Source organism: Primulina tabacum, chromosome 12, assembly GCF_025594145.1.
Source record: "Primulina tabacum isolate GXHZ01 chromosome 12, ASM2559414v2, whole genome shotgun sequence".
NCBI lineage: Eukaryota > Viridiplantae > Streptophyta > Magnoliopsida > Lamiales > Gesneriaceae > Primulina > Primulina tabacum.
The window spans coordinates 3,480,391-3,496,626 of record NC_134561.1 but is presented as its reverse complement, the minus strand read 5'-3'; the positions used below and the strand labels follow the sequence as shown (position 1 = coordinate 3,496,626).

The 16,236-nt window shown below is 32.2% G+C and overlaps 1 protein-coding gene across 1 annotated transcript; it reads left to right on the top strand.

Moving 5' to 3' along the window:
• Window positions 1-8,922: 8,922 nt before the first annotated feature.
• On the top strand, window positions 8,923-13,733 carry LOC142521112 (subtilisin-like serine-protease S). Its single transcript, XM_075624306.1, has 10 exons — window positions 8,923-8,985; window positions 9,056-9,208; window positions 9,418-9,514; window positions 9,749-9,991; window positions 10,150-10,450; window positions 11,019-11,113; window positions 11,554-11,796; window positions 11,999-12,110; window positions 12,275-12,473; window positions 13,111-13,733. Exons 1-10 carry the CDS (start codon window positions 8,952-8,954, stop codon window positions 13,644-13,646), a joined length of 2,013 nt encoding a protein of 670 aa, XP_075480421.1. The 5' UTR covers window positions 8,923-8,951; the 3' UTR covers window positions 13,647-13,733.
• The last annotated feature ends 2,503 nt before the right edge of the window (window positions 13,734-16,236 follow it).

The window sequence follows — 16,236 nt, the reverse complement described above, 5'->3', positions numbered from 1 at the left end:
TTGGGAAACTGAGACTGACATGAGGAGTCACTACCCGAAGTTATTCGGTAAGTTTTAATTTCGAGGACGAAATTTCATTTAAGGGAGATAAGAATTGTAATGTCCAAAATACGATAACGTAATCCAACTGCATGCAAATCTAGGAAAAATGAAAAATAACATATTTAATTGTTTTAATTGCATTAATTAAATGTGGTGGGCATGTTTACATGTTTAAAGTATGGTTTTCTACTAGAATGCATAAAATTGTGTTTTTAAAAGTTATTCGAGACCCGATCGAGTAATGGAGACCGGGAACCGTAAAGGAAAAATATTTTTATTAAATGATTATTTTTAAGTATTTAATATATGGTATATTTTATATGGTATTTTCAAAAATTATATTTTTTCATGTGTTTTTACACACCGAGTCGTATTTTAAACCGATAATCGATTTTTGACAAAAATAAGAACTTTTTGGGAACTCGGCTAATTCAAAAACTTTCCTCAACAAAATATTTTAACTACTATCTGATGGGCCTATTATAATAAAGTTGTTGGGCCTAAACTTGTACCAAGTATTATATATTAAAACAAGGAGTTCCTAAGTCCAAAAATACTTGAACCTCACGTTAAGAATTGAAAGGGGATCGGTTACGGTGCTCGGATGGGCAACATAATTTCAAAAATAGTTTTACCATAAAAAAAACCTAGCACCTCACTATATTGTGTAGCAAATAACAAAACAAACAAATTTCATACATAGTGTGTTTAGAAATTGTACCTATCAATCACAAGGATTGATGTTTTTGGCTCCAACTAAGTTGTAAACAAGGTAGCTCTTGAGGGTAGAGAATCTACAAGCTTCCAAGAGCACTCCTTGCTCAAATGAATCATTTTCTTGAAATTAGGTCCACCACCAACAAGGAAGATCCACTCTACACTTGCACTAGAAAGGTAGAGTATTTTTCATTGAGAAGTGTATGCTTTTTCAATAAAAATGAAGAAGAAAAATATGTGGATTTTTAGTGAAAAATATCGGCCATGGGGTGCTAGGAGGAGAGAAGGAAGACTTTTCTTGGTGCTTGAAAAGTTTAAAAAGTTCATGTGTATGACATGCCTTGTTTATTGAAAAAGTTGTCTCCCAACTCTTCACCTCCCTTGCATGCATTTTATTTGGGCTTGTAACAATTACAAAACTCATGGGCTTTTATTTAAATATTTCAAATACATTTGAGACTAATTAAACTTTGCTTGAATTTACTCAAGCCCATTATTGAATAATTATTTACAATTGGGCTCTACAAGACCCAATGTTATTTAATTAATTCAACACTTGAATTAATTTAATTATTTGAACTCTACTAGGTCCACTAGCATTTAATTAATTCAACACTTGAATTAATTTAATATAGTCCATAATAATGTTTATGAAAATCACAATTTTCAAATACATTATTTATTTGGCCAACTTTTAATGTAGGAACACTTCCACAAATTAAAAGTTACATTCCCCATATAGAAGTCAGACTTTTAATTTTCCTTGTGCTTATAAACTCCTTTATAAGCCGTTCAACACATTGAACTAATTTCCTTCTCAACGGGATCTTGAAAGTTAGTACTTGTGTGACCCTCAATGGTTCAATGATAAAACTAGCAGTGGGTTCAAATATCTATGTGATTCGGGACTAAACATGTCCTTATATGAGCATACCACAATTGCTTCATTCTTATTTATCAACTCCTTGATAATAAGAACGTCAGAACTCAAGTCTGAAAGTACCCAACCAATCACGTTAAACGCTTAGCAGCATTCGCTTACATGATTCCCTAGGTATCAAATGATAGTGCCTGCAAGAACCATTCCATTATGGTTAGCGTACAGTATGGTCCCTTCATCTCATATATCTCGACCGATTCGACAACTATTGGTATATTAAGAGCTGTCAAAGAATCGATGCTATGTGTCATGTCGTAGTTGCATCGATAGTGTAATCTAAGAACCCTTTTATTAATTACCACCAACACTCTGATCAGATATTTCAAACTACATATACATGAGATCACATATGATATCCATACCCGAAGGTAAGTGGTGAATCCCCCACTACAATGCATCAACTCCTATATGTTTCGACAAAACACTCAACCTTGCCACCTGATGACACCATATGAGTCGGTAAACAAGTCAAAGTGCAATGCTAGCATATAGAGTCACAATGTTGTCCAGGGTCATAAGGACTAATGATGTACAACCATAAACTAGGACGTTTTCACTCGATAAGTGAGAACCACTTGGAAAGTCCTTTATGGAGGGTTGTTCAGTGCACTCTACAAGGAGCACCTATCTGCGTGCTCGGACATTACAATGTTCCCTACCAATGAAACATAGTACTCACATCGCAGATACTAGTCTCAAACTCAAGCGGCCTTTATCCTTCTTAATGGCGGCTGGATCGAATAGGAACTGTTTAGAATATACGGTATTCCAAATATGAGTTTCATGATACTCATCATATGAGCATCTCATATTCTTTCTACTATTTGTATATTTAAGGACTTTATCTATGCATATATCTAGCATGGGTATACAGATAAATATGTTCCAAAGCAATAATCTTAAATAGTATTAAAATAAAGATTGTTTATACATAGAGTTTAAACATGAAACCTCGGCCAACACTTGGCTCGATGGATACCTACTCTGAACAAGAGCACCTAGAATCCTAGGGTTTTTCTCTCCATCACCACACGCACACACACTCACTTTTGAAGCAAATTCACGTGAGGTTGAAGGTAGAAAACACAGTAAGCTTTCTCCCCCGACTCTCCGCCAACGTCCCTCATGTCAAGGATTGTTTTTCGTGCGTGAAATACGTAAAGGCACACCTTAATCATCCTTCACTCATCGTTCATACCATATTATGTGTGTTTAATTATGCTTGCACGAAAATATGATGCTCTTTCAAATATTTTCGTTTTTTATGGCATATATATAGAAAATTATGGTTTTTTTTGCTTGCACAAATCTTCATGTTGATGATGGACAAAGGGGCTACCATAGTAGGGCCTTTATAGGGGACATATTTTAGAAGGTTTAAGAGCCCCTAGATATCGGCTAAAGGCTGGAAGAGGCTATAGAAGAGTTGCACGTTTCTTTGGGTTTAAAGGGTCTAGGGTTTTTGGCTTTGGGTTCCTAGAAGGGCACGGCTGTGGGCTGCTGTTGAGACATGACAAGGGGTGCTAAAAGGGTATAGTCTTGGTCCAAGATGGTGTGAGGGAATGGTTGTAGGCGCCGAGATGGAGTCGTGCGAGGCTTCTAATCGACGGGCTTGAGGGCTGCAGGGGCATAGCTCGTTATTTCTTGTCCAATAGCTAGTCTAGGGCTCGGTCTAGGTCCTAGAGTGGTTGGCTAGGGTCTGGACATGATGGTTAAGGGCTAGGCTTGAAGGAACTCATAGTTTGTCCAAGTTAGGGTTTTCGAAACTAGGGCAGAAAATTCAATAGCTTTCTAGGCTTGTTCAAGGGTCTTAAATGGCTTGAATTGGGTTGCATAGGGTATGATTAGGTGTTAATAAGTTATGGTTAAGTTTCAAATCGATTCGGGTTAAAAAACGGGACGTAGGTTGAAGGTGTAAAACGAATTGGGAAATTAGTCGAGGAGCTTAAGTTTACGTCTAAAAAATATTTATGGGTGTATTATAAGGTGTTATGGTAAATTTGGATGGATTTGGATCATCGTTTTAAGGTCCAAGGATAATTTGGGAAAGTTAGGGTTTCAGGGGAAAATGATCATTTTACACCTGAAAAATGTTAGACATACTGGCAGTGCCTTGAATGCTATAATGAATATTAAAATAATTATTTTGAAATTTTTCGGGATTTTATGATGAATAACGATAATGCTAAAAGACGTGTTGCATACTTGGTTTAAAATAAAAATGATATATATATGCATGAATTTTTATAAGTGGTGAATATAATGAAAGATTGAACGAGGTGACTTGATTGTGACTAATACGAAAAGATATGATGATATGATGACATGTAAGGCCAAGGCTCAGTTGACAGGTGAGAGTGTCGCTGATGTCCTCACCGCCTGGTACCATGATTATACGTAGATAGATCCATCGACCAAAAGCTGAAACGAAAGTCATAATTAATGATTTGAATTTAATAAAAGGGAAATACATACGTACATGAGAAAGGGAAATGTTATGATGAAAGGAAAAAAAGGTTTAAAGTTTATGCAGGTTCATGAAAAGCTATTTTATTAAAAATATTTTCACTGTTGCATGTAAATGAATATGTACTACTTGTTATAATGGTTAAGGTTTGCTATGTAAATAGATTTGCTAGGTGTGAATGATGCATGCGAGCATGATTTTGATGATATTGGAGGACTTGATGGTTGAACGCTGGACTGATGGTGCACATGACCCGAGGACCTTTGCTAGTTTTTCGCATTAGTATGATTTCAAAGATTTTCACTGACATTTATGAATTTTCTGCTTTTGAGTGGTTTTTGAGAGGGTTAAGAGTTTATGCTATTTTTGAAAATGCTAATTTTAGATTTGATTTGACAATTTACGATTTTATGTTTTGCACTGCATTCTTTTGAATTTTCAAATAATTAGTTGGTGAGTTTAATTTAAATGATACAAAAATATATATATGTATATGTTTAAGCATAATTTGGCCGAAAGGACTTAAGGGGGAAAAAAAATTTGTTCTAGTAAAAAAATTGTTCTAGTATATTTTAAAGAAAAACGAGCAGTAGACGTTTCATATCAGTTCAGTTATTCTCACAACTGAACTGATACAAGCCTGAACTGATTCCACTTATTTTAGTTATACAGTTTAAACATAAGCTAAAAGCTTTAAATTGTTCAGTTTTCTTAACGAAAGATTATTTCGAGTATCTTCCGTTTGGTTTGAAAACCAAACTCGATTTAATTCATCAATTTATTCATTCTTAGAACACAAGCTATTACAGTTTATGGAGAATATTGTGTTTGAAGCACCTTCAACTATATCAAAACCGATCATTCACACTTAATAAGTGAGGCCGAGGTTAAGCATAACATATAACAAGATTTGTAAAATTTCATACATGCACATTGTGAAAATATCATGACATATTATAAACATATCATAATCATATCATCATCGTATAAAACTTAAATCTCATCTAATTTCTTTCATCGATCACTAATCAATCCACTACCTTTAATTATATAAGCGGCGAGTCCGTGAAATCGTTATAATCCCACCGCTTAGGGGCCATATCATATCATAACTCTGAAATTCCTATCCACTTAAGATTTCGAATTACAACGGTGCCTAAAACCATACTTTTTTTTTTCAAAAACGTATATTCAGAGACAAGTTATATTCAATTGATTTTAAACATATACTTATTTTGAAAACAATAAGCTCACTTACTGTATTCCGAATGAACCTGGTCAAAACTTGACGGTAGATTCGAATTTGAAAGGGGTCAAAAGCATGATGCCCATCGGGTGGATTTCCTCATGTAAAGATGACCAAAACCCAATGAATCTGGATTTTGGTTTGCATACATCTGCAAATCAGTCATCTTGTAGAAAAGTTTGTGGCATATTTAAGCTTTGGGTCTAGCTGAAATTTAGTCATCATGTTCATAAGGAAGTGAACTAAATTTTGGATGGTGGAGATATGGTTTTGAGATTATTCGCCTAGAATCTGTACAGTCTTTATGCGAAGGCCGTTTACGGAACTCTAACCGTTGGATTGACCTGAAATTTTAATAGCATATTGATAATGTCGTGTGTAAGTTCTGAACGGTGGAGATCAGATCTAGATCTTTGTATTGGCGACAGTACGCCTTGTACAGTGGTCTTGTACATTCTGAAACGCTCGAAATTTCATATTTTATTCCTTGCTCGAAAATCCTTCCTCTAACTCGAAAACTCAATGTTGTAGAGTGTGTGTGACTTGAAAATTTGGGTGTCAATATCTTCCAACCTTGAAGGGCTATCTATAGATGTATTTTATAAAATATTTGATCTTCAAAGGTTAATATTTGACTCACCGAGTATTTCATATGTTTACACGAGCTCTTAGTAAGATCAAAAGTTTGTCACCATTTTATTAATTGATTGTGCTATTTTAATTTTTTTTTAAGCCGTAAAGCAGTTATTTCTTCTCAGCAACAGGCAAAGATGTTTGAAATCCAAAGTTGAGCTATGCTTATTTAAATATCATCTATCTTAATAATCTTATCTTGAGAATCAATCATTTGAGTATATTTATTACAATGTTCATTTATCTTTTGATATACTCATCTCCAAAGTACTTTATCTTTGTATACTTATATCAATATTGCTTTATCTTGCTAAAATTCAAAAAAAAAAAATCTTGATCTCCAAATTAGAAATTTCGAAATTGAACTGAGCCAATTTTCGTAACTTCTTAATTTTCAGGTCTTCACATTTTTGGTCCTTTATATTATCAAATTTTACTTTTAGTCATTTTTCCTTTAATTTTTAGCAATATTATACATTTTTATTAGAAGTGTTGATGTAACACTACACATGTTAGTACCAAATCAATATCTCATCAGTAACACTTCAATGTCATGTCGGAAAAAAACTAAAATTGTTGAAACATAAAGATAGCAGACTAAGACTGAAATTTGATAATACATTTGATCAAAATTGTAAAAAGACAAACATAAATGACCGAATATGCAATTTATTCATTTTATTTTTTGACAAAAAAAAAATTTACATGATTAAAATTTTTACACTATATATAATCATGTAGAATGAAATGGAGAAGAAACATTGTTCCGAGTCGTTTACTAAAAGTATATCATCATTACTGACCCTTTGCATGCCTTCAGTTGCTGTTATAATGCAATTAATGAGAAATTTTAATTTTTTAAAATTAATAATAATGGTTCAAAAATATATTTCTGGGACTTTGTTTTGTGTGTTTTGTTAAAAAAAAAAGATTAATTAATTGCAACATGACAAATTACATCAAAAATTAACGAGCAGTATGTCTCTTATGAGACGGTCTCACGAATCTTTATCTGTGATACGGGTCAACTCTACCGATATGCATAATAAAAAGTAATACTCTTAGCATAAAAAGTAATACTTTTTCATGGATGATCCCAAATAAGAGATTCGTATCACAAAATACGATCCGTGAAACCGTCTCACACAAATTTTTGCAAATTAACGAAGGTGAGGGATAAATCCAACCCTTCTCACAACTAGAGGAAAAACTAGCCATCTTTGTTAATATATGAATCGTTTGATTTGCTGATCTACCAAAAAAAAAAAAAAGAAACAAAAGTAGTTTCAAAGCATAGAATCTACCATCTTCCATAATCAAATCTACACTCGAAGCATCCGAAAACGATGAATTTATAACTTCACAACGCATCCGATTCAAAAATGATGTTCGAGAGATTTATATTATACCAAATTATATTTTTATCAGTTTTTTTTTATGAAAATAGTAACATCATTTATTTTTCTTAATATTGTCACATAATAATGAAAATGTATTCATATTGTGTAATGTAAAACCTATGTACTGTCCACTAAGAAAAAAGAGTCGAGTAATAACTAGGCAAAAACTTGTGTGAGACAGTCTCACGGGTCGTAAGGTGTGTTAGATTATGTATATATATGTGTAAGGATTAATTTTTTATTAAATTTAGTTTTATAAGCGTCATCTTTAATAATAAAAAATTTTTGGATTGAATATGGATCTAATTAATCATATTTGTTTTTCTTTTTTGTTTGTTTGTTTGTGGTTCGAAGTAAATAATTTTGTTTTCAAGTAATATTCATGATACGTCGTTTTCCGATGTGACATGAAAAATTCTATCTATTCGAATATCATTTTTTTTTATATAAATGGGGTTTTTTCAAATTTATGTTATAATGTGTGTTGGAAATTTATCTTAGTGTTTTATTAAAGTTGAAATACTCATAAAAACTGGTTCTCAATTAATTGGTGAAGCCACCGGTAGAATGTCTCAATTAACTATAAATCCATTTTCCCCAACATTCTTCTTCGTGTGTGGTATAATGAATTAAATCGTTTTTTTATAACATTCTTCTAATTTATTTTAAATTGTTTTCCGCTGTTTCGTTAATAAATATTTTTTTGTAAAGAAAATAATAAAAATTATATTTTGTTTCACTGTGGATAGAAAATATTACATAAATGTGAATAAATATATACAAATGTGAATCAATGATTTACACTATATTTTTTGTTATTTGTATTCTATTTGTGAATAAATTCGACATATATTTTACACATAGAGTGAATCGCAGATAACACAAAATAGAATTTAAATTTTAAAACACAAGTTATTTGATATGAAAATATTGGTTTTAAAATCTAAGGTAAATATACGTTGTTGTTGTTGTGTGTTTTATTTTAAATTTCACTTTTTCCTTCTTATTTATTTTTTCTCTATTTACATGCATTTAGTTAAATTGATTTTTGTTCAAGATAATTTCATATTTTGTCTTGTTTTTCACAGCATTACATAGTTTACATGGGATCTCATTCGTTTCCCAGCAGTGAATCTGTGATCTCCTCCAACCGTGACTTATTATCCTCAGTTACTGGCAGGTAAAAAATTTATAATAATTAGATACAAATATTATCCACAAGTGCTATATATATCAAGGTCGATTTCATGTAATATTTTTTTCATGAATGTGCTCGTGAGTCATATCAGTACACGGTGTAAATACAACACTTATGCATAAAAGTTAATAATAATTAATCTTGTTATATGGTATAGAATATAGATACAATAGTACTATGTATATCATATTAAATGTCTTTTAATTTTTTAAAAAATCTTTTATCACTGATGAACTTGCAGCACTTCCATAGAGGCACAAAAGGCTATAATCTACCACTATCACAGGAGTTTCAGAGGGTTTTCGGCAATGCTTACTCCGGAAGAAGCCCATAAAATCTCTTGTAAATGATCTAATTCTGTAGAATATTATTTAATTCAATATATAACTATGGAGCTTATTTAAAAATGCAGCTCAAGAGTCAGTTGTATCAGTGTTCGAGAATCAAAATGGACATCTTGAAACTTCGAGGTCGTGGGATTTCGTCGGGGCTGCTGCTCAAAGCGTATTCACTGTTCAATCCGAGCAAAAAGACTTGGATGTCATCGTCGGTCATTTGGATAGTGGTACGTACCTAGTAATTCTTTCTTTCTTTTGAAACTTTTAATATATGAATAATTAATCAAGATCAGGTGTATTTATTTGTTGATAAACTACTCATTTTACATTTTAGATAGTATATTTGTCATTATATGATATAAAATAGTTTGAATTTGTTTGATTAACTTGAATATTTTCCATAATATAATATATTTTAAATTTTTTCAATGGACAGGGATATGGCCCGAATCACCAAGTTTTCGGGCGGATGGATTTGGTCCGGCTCCTGCTAGATGGAAAGGCCACTGCCCCGATGAACCCCAGTGCAATAAGTCGGTCACAATCCACTTGCTTCAATTCAAAAAAAGAAAAAGGAAAAAAAAAACATTTTTTAATATCATATGCTTCACTCTCTCTTGAAATTTGATGAATTAATGGTTGGGTTTTTATGTATTTTTGAAACAAAGTTAGGATATATATATATATATATATATATATTTTTGACAGACAGAGTTATATTTTCGAATATATATATGTATTGTAAACTTTGCAATTCAATCATGCAGCAAAGTGATCGGCTACCGTTGGTACTCCCGTGGGTTCGAGCAAGAGAACGGGCCGATTGTGTCGTATGGCGGCCGCCACTATTTCTCAGCCCGGGATGACTTCGGCCACGGCACACACACGGCCTCAACAGTCGCTGGGATGCCCATCGGCCTCAGCATGAAAGGAATGGGCGGTGACAAGGTCATTCGTGGTGGCGCTCCTGGTGCACGCCTCGCTGTCTACAAGGTTTGCTGGTTCAACAGGTCAGTGGAAACACTCTCTCTTAGAAAGCTTTTACATACTTCAATATTTAGATTATATTATATGTATTGGCTATTAAAAGAAAAGTTAGGGCGTCGCCATATAGTCTTGTTCGAGTTTTATTTCATTACTTTTCTTGATCATTGAGCTATTGCAACAGATGTACCTGCTCAGACTTGCTCAAAGCTTTTGATGATGCCATCGCTGATGGTGTCGACATAGTGACATTTTCGATCGGTGGATTCGTGCGGCATAATCGTCCGGGATTCATGAGTGATTGCATTTCAATTGGTACGTTGCATGCGTTTGAAAAAGGAATTCTTTTTTCTTCTAGTGCCGGAAATAGTAGAGAACCGGAGACTGTGGACGATGCCGCACCATGGATGCTGACGGTTGCAGCCACTTCTACCGATAGGGAGCTCGTTGCCACCGTCGAGTTGGGAAACTCAGAGACCTTGAGGGTATGGCCTTCACATTTTCCATTTATTGACTTAAAAATGGTAATTTCAATAATGCAGGGAATGAAAATTTATACGTAAAGTAATTGGCTTATATATATTGTATTTTTTCTCCTTTAATTGGTCAATATTGTATTTTTTTTTTTTTTTTTTGCTAGGATTCATGATTCTCATGTCACTTCAACTAAATAAGAGCTAAGTATGCAAAAAAAAAAAAATCCAATTATGACCGTAAAATCATTTTTTGATTAATTAAAGTACCAAAACCTATCTACACCTAATTATTATTAGGCAAAAACTTGTTTGAGACGGCCTCACGTGTCGTATTTTGTGAGACTGATCTCTTATTTGGGTCATCAATAAAAAAATATTATTTTTTATGCTAATAGTATTACTTTCTATTGTGAATATCGGTAGGGTTGTCACACAAGAGATCTACTCTTATTATTATCAGTTTTAGACTTTTTTCAATGTATGTAGTTGGGATTTAATTAAATTTCTTCTACTATCTTGTTAGGATCAAATTCTTTAAATCTAATTCAAATACATAATGAAATTCTTGTTTTTGAAGGGGCAAGGTTTCAACTACTACGATATGAATGGATATAATGAACTAGTTTATGGAAGAAATGCAGCAAAATATTGGAGATGGGCAGACAGTGCAAGGTACATGCAACATTATACAATCAGAAACTATATTTTTTTATATCATATATATGTTTGTCTCTCTACGATTTTGATCATTTAATCAATTAAATAAATTTTAATCTTAGTGCATTAACTTGTTACTTGTTTTTTTTCTCTTATCCTTGTTTTTTATTTGTTTTGTATTTTCATTTTTCTTTAGTAATTTTGGTCATTTTGTTTGTAATTTTAGTCCTCATTCCCACGGTGTATTGACTTGGAAATACTAAAAGGATTAAAGTTTCAAACAAAGGACTAATTTGAAAAATATAGTATTAAGACTCAATTTTGATAATACACAGATCCAAAGACAAACATACACGAAGAATATTACAATTTTTTCTTACATTATTATCAATCAATTTTCTAATATCTAACTAGCTCATTCAATTGTATCTCACATCTCAATGAAAAATTTTCAGTTTCTGCAAAGAGGGTACACTTGACCCCAGAGTTGTTTGGGGAAAAATTGTGGTGTGCATCAAGGATTCTTGGAACGACAAAACGTTGCCGAAATCCGACATTGTGCGCGAGAATGGAGGCATTGGAGTGATCGTCGTTGATCCATATTCAAGCAACGATATGAGTTTGAACTTTATGATACCAACAACTGTGATAGGCGTGGAGGATGCAAGAAAGCTGGATGCATACATGAGAAGTACAAGGTAAAATGGATAATTTAATCCATACATATAAAAATATACACACCAAAAATTTATTGTAATGAGATTGTCAACTTACTTTACAAACAAGGTAGTTTTTATCTATTTTTAATAAGGAATTTAGCCTATATACTAGTTTATAGGGAATTTATCCTAATTATCTTGGTAGTTTGGTTGCAAAATGATAATTTTGGACATGATTCAGCCGCCCTTTTGCTTATATTCGGCGGCACGAGGCTCAGATCAACCAACAACCTGCCCCGAAGATGGCCGTGTTTTCTTCCCGAGGACCTGGATCTGCCCTAGACATCATCAAAGTACGATTTTTTTTTCATTTTTCTTATAAGACGGACTACGAATATATTCGATATTTTGCCAAGGAATAATTTTTTTTGTGTTATACAATTATCAATATATCTATAGTTTAACAACATATTTTTATAAACATCGATGATAAATTCAAATTATTATCACTACGCAGCCGGATGTAGCAGCTCCAGGGCTTAACATTTTAGCAAGCTGGCCTACATGGAATCATGAAGATCCGGGCCGTCCATGGTTTGGATTCGATTCCGGAACTTCCATGTCTGCCCCTCATGCTGCGGCCATAGGTGCAACCTTGAAAGGAATTCATCCCAACTTCAGTCCAGCTGCTATAAAATCAGCCATCATGACGACAGGTAAGCTTCATATATATGTTCCATTCGTAATTTCCTTTTCGATATTACATTTGTTGCATTATATAGTAAGATAAGATGTACTTAATTTGTAACATACATAATATATTAATTACTTGATAAAAGAAATTTTTTGAATCTTATCTTGTAATATAACTTAATAGTATTACAACAATTTTACGAAAAATATATTATATTATTCAAATTTGGTCAGATTGGTTGATCGGTGTTAGGACACTAATAGTGGAGGAAGCATTATAGCTTTACATTCACCATTTTTTTAAATGAAAAATGGAATATAATTTTTTTTTAAATTAAAATTTTTTGTATTAAAATGTATAATTAATTTTATTTTAAAATTCACTTGCTCTTTTAATTTTAACAAAACAACTTTGTTAAAAAAATGAAATATATGGCAGTTTTTACGTAAAACTAAGATTTAAGATACAAGCATGGTTTAGAGATTTCTAACTAAGCTTTTGTCTAAGCATATAAACACTAGAAGATTGGTTAAAATTTTATGCGTGCATTATGTATTATTTTGAATAAGTATTCACGTATACAAATTTAATACTTCGGCACCCAAACTTTGATTTATCTAGAATAAACTGAATGAAATATGTGTATGAATTTGTGACAGCCTCACATCTGGATAACACTGGAGGACCAATTCAATCTGATAATGGAAAGGCCACTCCGTTCGACATGGGATCAGGAAACATAAACCCCAACAATGCTCTCAATCCTGGCCTTATTTACGACTACAACATGAATGACATGATTGCATATTTATGCAATATTGCCAATTCCAAGACTATTGGAAACATACTTAGAGCCAGAGTCACATGTCCTTCGCCTGGAATTCCCTCATACAATCTGAATTACCCTTCCATTTTTGTTTCCAATTTATATCGACCAGTTAAAGTTATACGAACCACTACTTACGTAGGCAATGAAGGGGATCCGAAATCCTTCCATGTAAAGGTCGAAAATCCAGAAGGGGTTTTGCTGCAAGTCGAACCAAGTGTTCTTGATTTTTCTGATGGTAAAAAGACTGCAACTTACATAGTGAACGTGGTTCCGAACAGCGGATCAGGAAAATATGTGTTTGGAAGTATTACTTGGTCCAATGATGTGCATTCGGTGCGGAGTCCAGTAGCAATTCGAGTTTCTTGAAAGTGAGACTTAAGTTAGATTTAATAATTGGACACCGAATAATATTATTGTTAATAATATTTTATATTTTTATTATTTTTTTGGGTAGGCTTTCTTCCCTCCTCCTTTAGATTATTGGTTCCTTCTATAATTTTTTTTATTTTATAATTTAATGCATTTTATATTATGTAAGTATTTAATATGATTATTTAGTTGTTATATAATAAATATTCTTTTGGTTATATTAACATGTGTATTCGATTAGATAGCGATGGTTTCGGGTATTACCCAATTAGCTAAATTTAAAATCTTAAATAAATATTAAAATAAATATTTTTTAAAAAAAGAAAGACCCGTGGTGAACAATAGATCTATAATTGGGATATTTTAGTATGTTTCGATTAAAATTTTAATAGAATCAATAATAATTTAACATATTTTTTTTGTTTAAAAAGCTAAAAACTTAAATGCTTACAAATGTAATGAAGTACCCTATTTATACTACTCTTATCATGAATAAATGGTTATGATCAATGCAATCGTATGATGAAAACTAAGTCTCCAAAATCATCCAAAAATATCTTTGAAAATGTTCTAAAATATATATGGGAGAACTTTCTAGAAATATATTAAAATTTATGTATTGTAAAAAAAAAAACTAAAAATAAGATACATGTATCTTCAAATAATTCTTAAGAAATTCAACCTATATTTTAAATATGAAGAAATTGAATTAAATTTGAAGGGAAACTTGCAAAATCGAGAAATAAAGGTGGAATGTAGCTGGAAATCGATCTAAAAATTAAGCTTCAATGCTGGAAGCCAAAATGATCTAGAAATGACATCAACGTCGTATGGTGGTCGCGAAGCAGAGGTTCTCGGAACACGGCTGAACTCGTCGGGGATGGGTGAGGTTTGAGTGAAACTTGCTCCTAAACTCGACTACTACCTCCCCTCTGTCGGAAAACACCAAAGTAGCCAAGAAATCGGCCGAAGATAGCAGCATGCAGTCGAGGCCGCGACAGATGAGCCTCAATTATTTAATTGAAATTTTATATTTGGTAGTAAAGTTCAATCAATTCGGTTTGCCGAAATTTTTTTGGTCAATTCGACTTTAGAAAGATCGGCTCGATTTTAATCGAACGTTAATCCTGTCGAGGAAAGAGGTCGAGAGCTATATTCCATGTAAACTTTGTAGGCTAAATGATGTCGGGGTTTCAATAAGAGGCCGAACTCACAGTTGCCCTGAAATGTTCATGTGCCTAACCCACATTAGAAATATTTGTGGCATAAAAATAATTAGTGAAATAATTTTAATTACGTTAAGATTTTACTTAATAAAATTAGGTAATCAGTTTTATTTGCCAAATAATAAAAAATTATAATAAATATATTTTTCGTAAATACATATTATTTAAATGAATTATAAATATTTTTTTAATCTTAAAAACGTATTTTTGTAATAAATTTGTATTGTTTCCCTAAATCTGAATTGGTCTGGCAGTAAGTAGCATACAAGCGAGGAGTGTTGGTTGGTATTTTTTTATTTTATCTTGAGAAATCACGATATAGAAATGAGTGAACTAAATTACTATAAGAAAATAGTCGATGCAAGAGTTTGACTCTTTTTTCTTAAAACGATATTGTCTCGCTCCGATACTCACAGTTGTTGGTAATTCGTTTCCCAATATTCATCTATTACGGATTCAAAATAGTAGCACTTGGGGGTGTCAAAATCAGACACGAACCACAAACCTGACACGGTTCAACCCGAAAAAAATCAGGTTTGTGTTTGGGATTTTCGGGTCAGATCGAGTTGGATTCGATAGCTGATCCGGAAAAAATGATCGGATTGGGTTGGGGGCGGATTGACCCAAAATATTTTTTTTAAAAAAATATAATTAATAAATATTTTCTACATTTTTATATACTGCATGTCTAAAAAAATATTTATTGTATATTTATATCATAAATTTTCATAATTTAATATTTATTTTGAATTTTTTATTTTTTAAACAATTGTTTATATTATTTAGTAAATATACTTTATTTTTCTACTATTAGACTTTCAAATTTAAATCACATATATGATGGAGATTTTATTATTATGTGTTTAAATTAAAATATTATTATTATTTGAATTTTATTTAATTTTCTTAAAAAAATTTAAAAAAATTCAAAATGGGGTAAATCGGGTTGATCGGTTGATTCGGGTTCAGCTTGAGTGTTTTCGGGTTGGCTCGGGTTCGGGTTGGGCAATTTTTGAATAGTACTATTGCCCAACCCGACCCAACCCACCCGAATTGACACCCCTAGTAGCATTACAAATTTAAAGACACGCGAACTTTGAAAATGTTTAGAACACTATCAAGATGGTATGCAAATTTTCCAATTTCAATTTTAAAGTTTTAAATTTAAAATTCCAAACTTAAGATTTTATATCTTGAAATTTTGAATTTTAAGCGCTAATTCTTAAAAATTCGCATATAGAGCTAAACTTAGAGAGAAAGGAGAAGAAGAGAAAATTATGTGTTGAATACAAATGAATTAGACCTTATTTATAGAAGATGAAAAGCCTTAAATGAAATGATGCATCATTTATCAAATCACT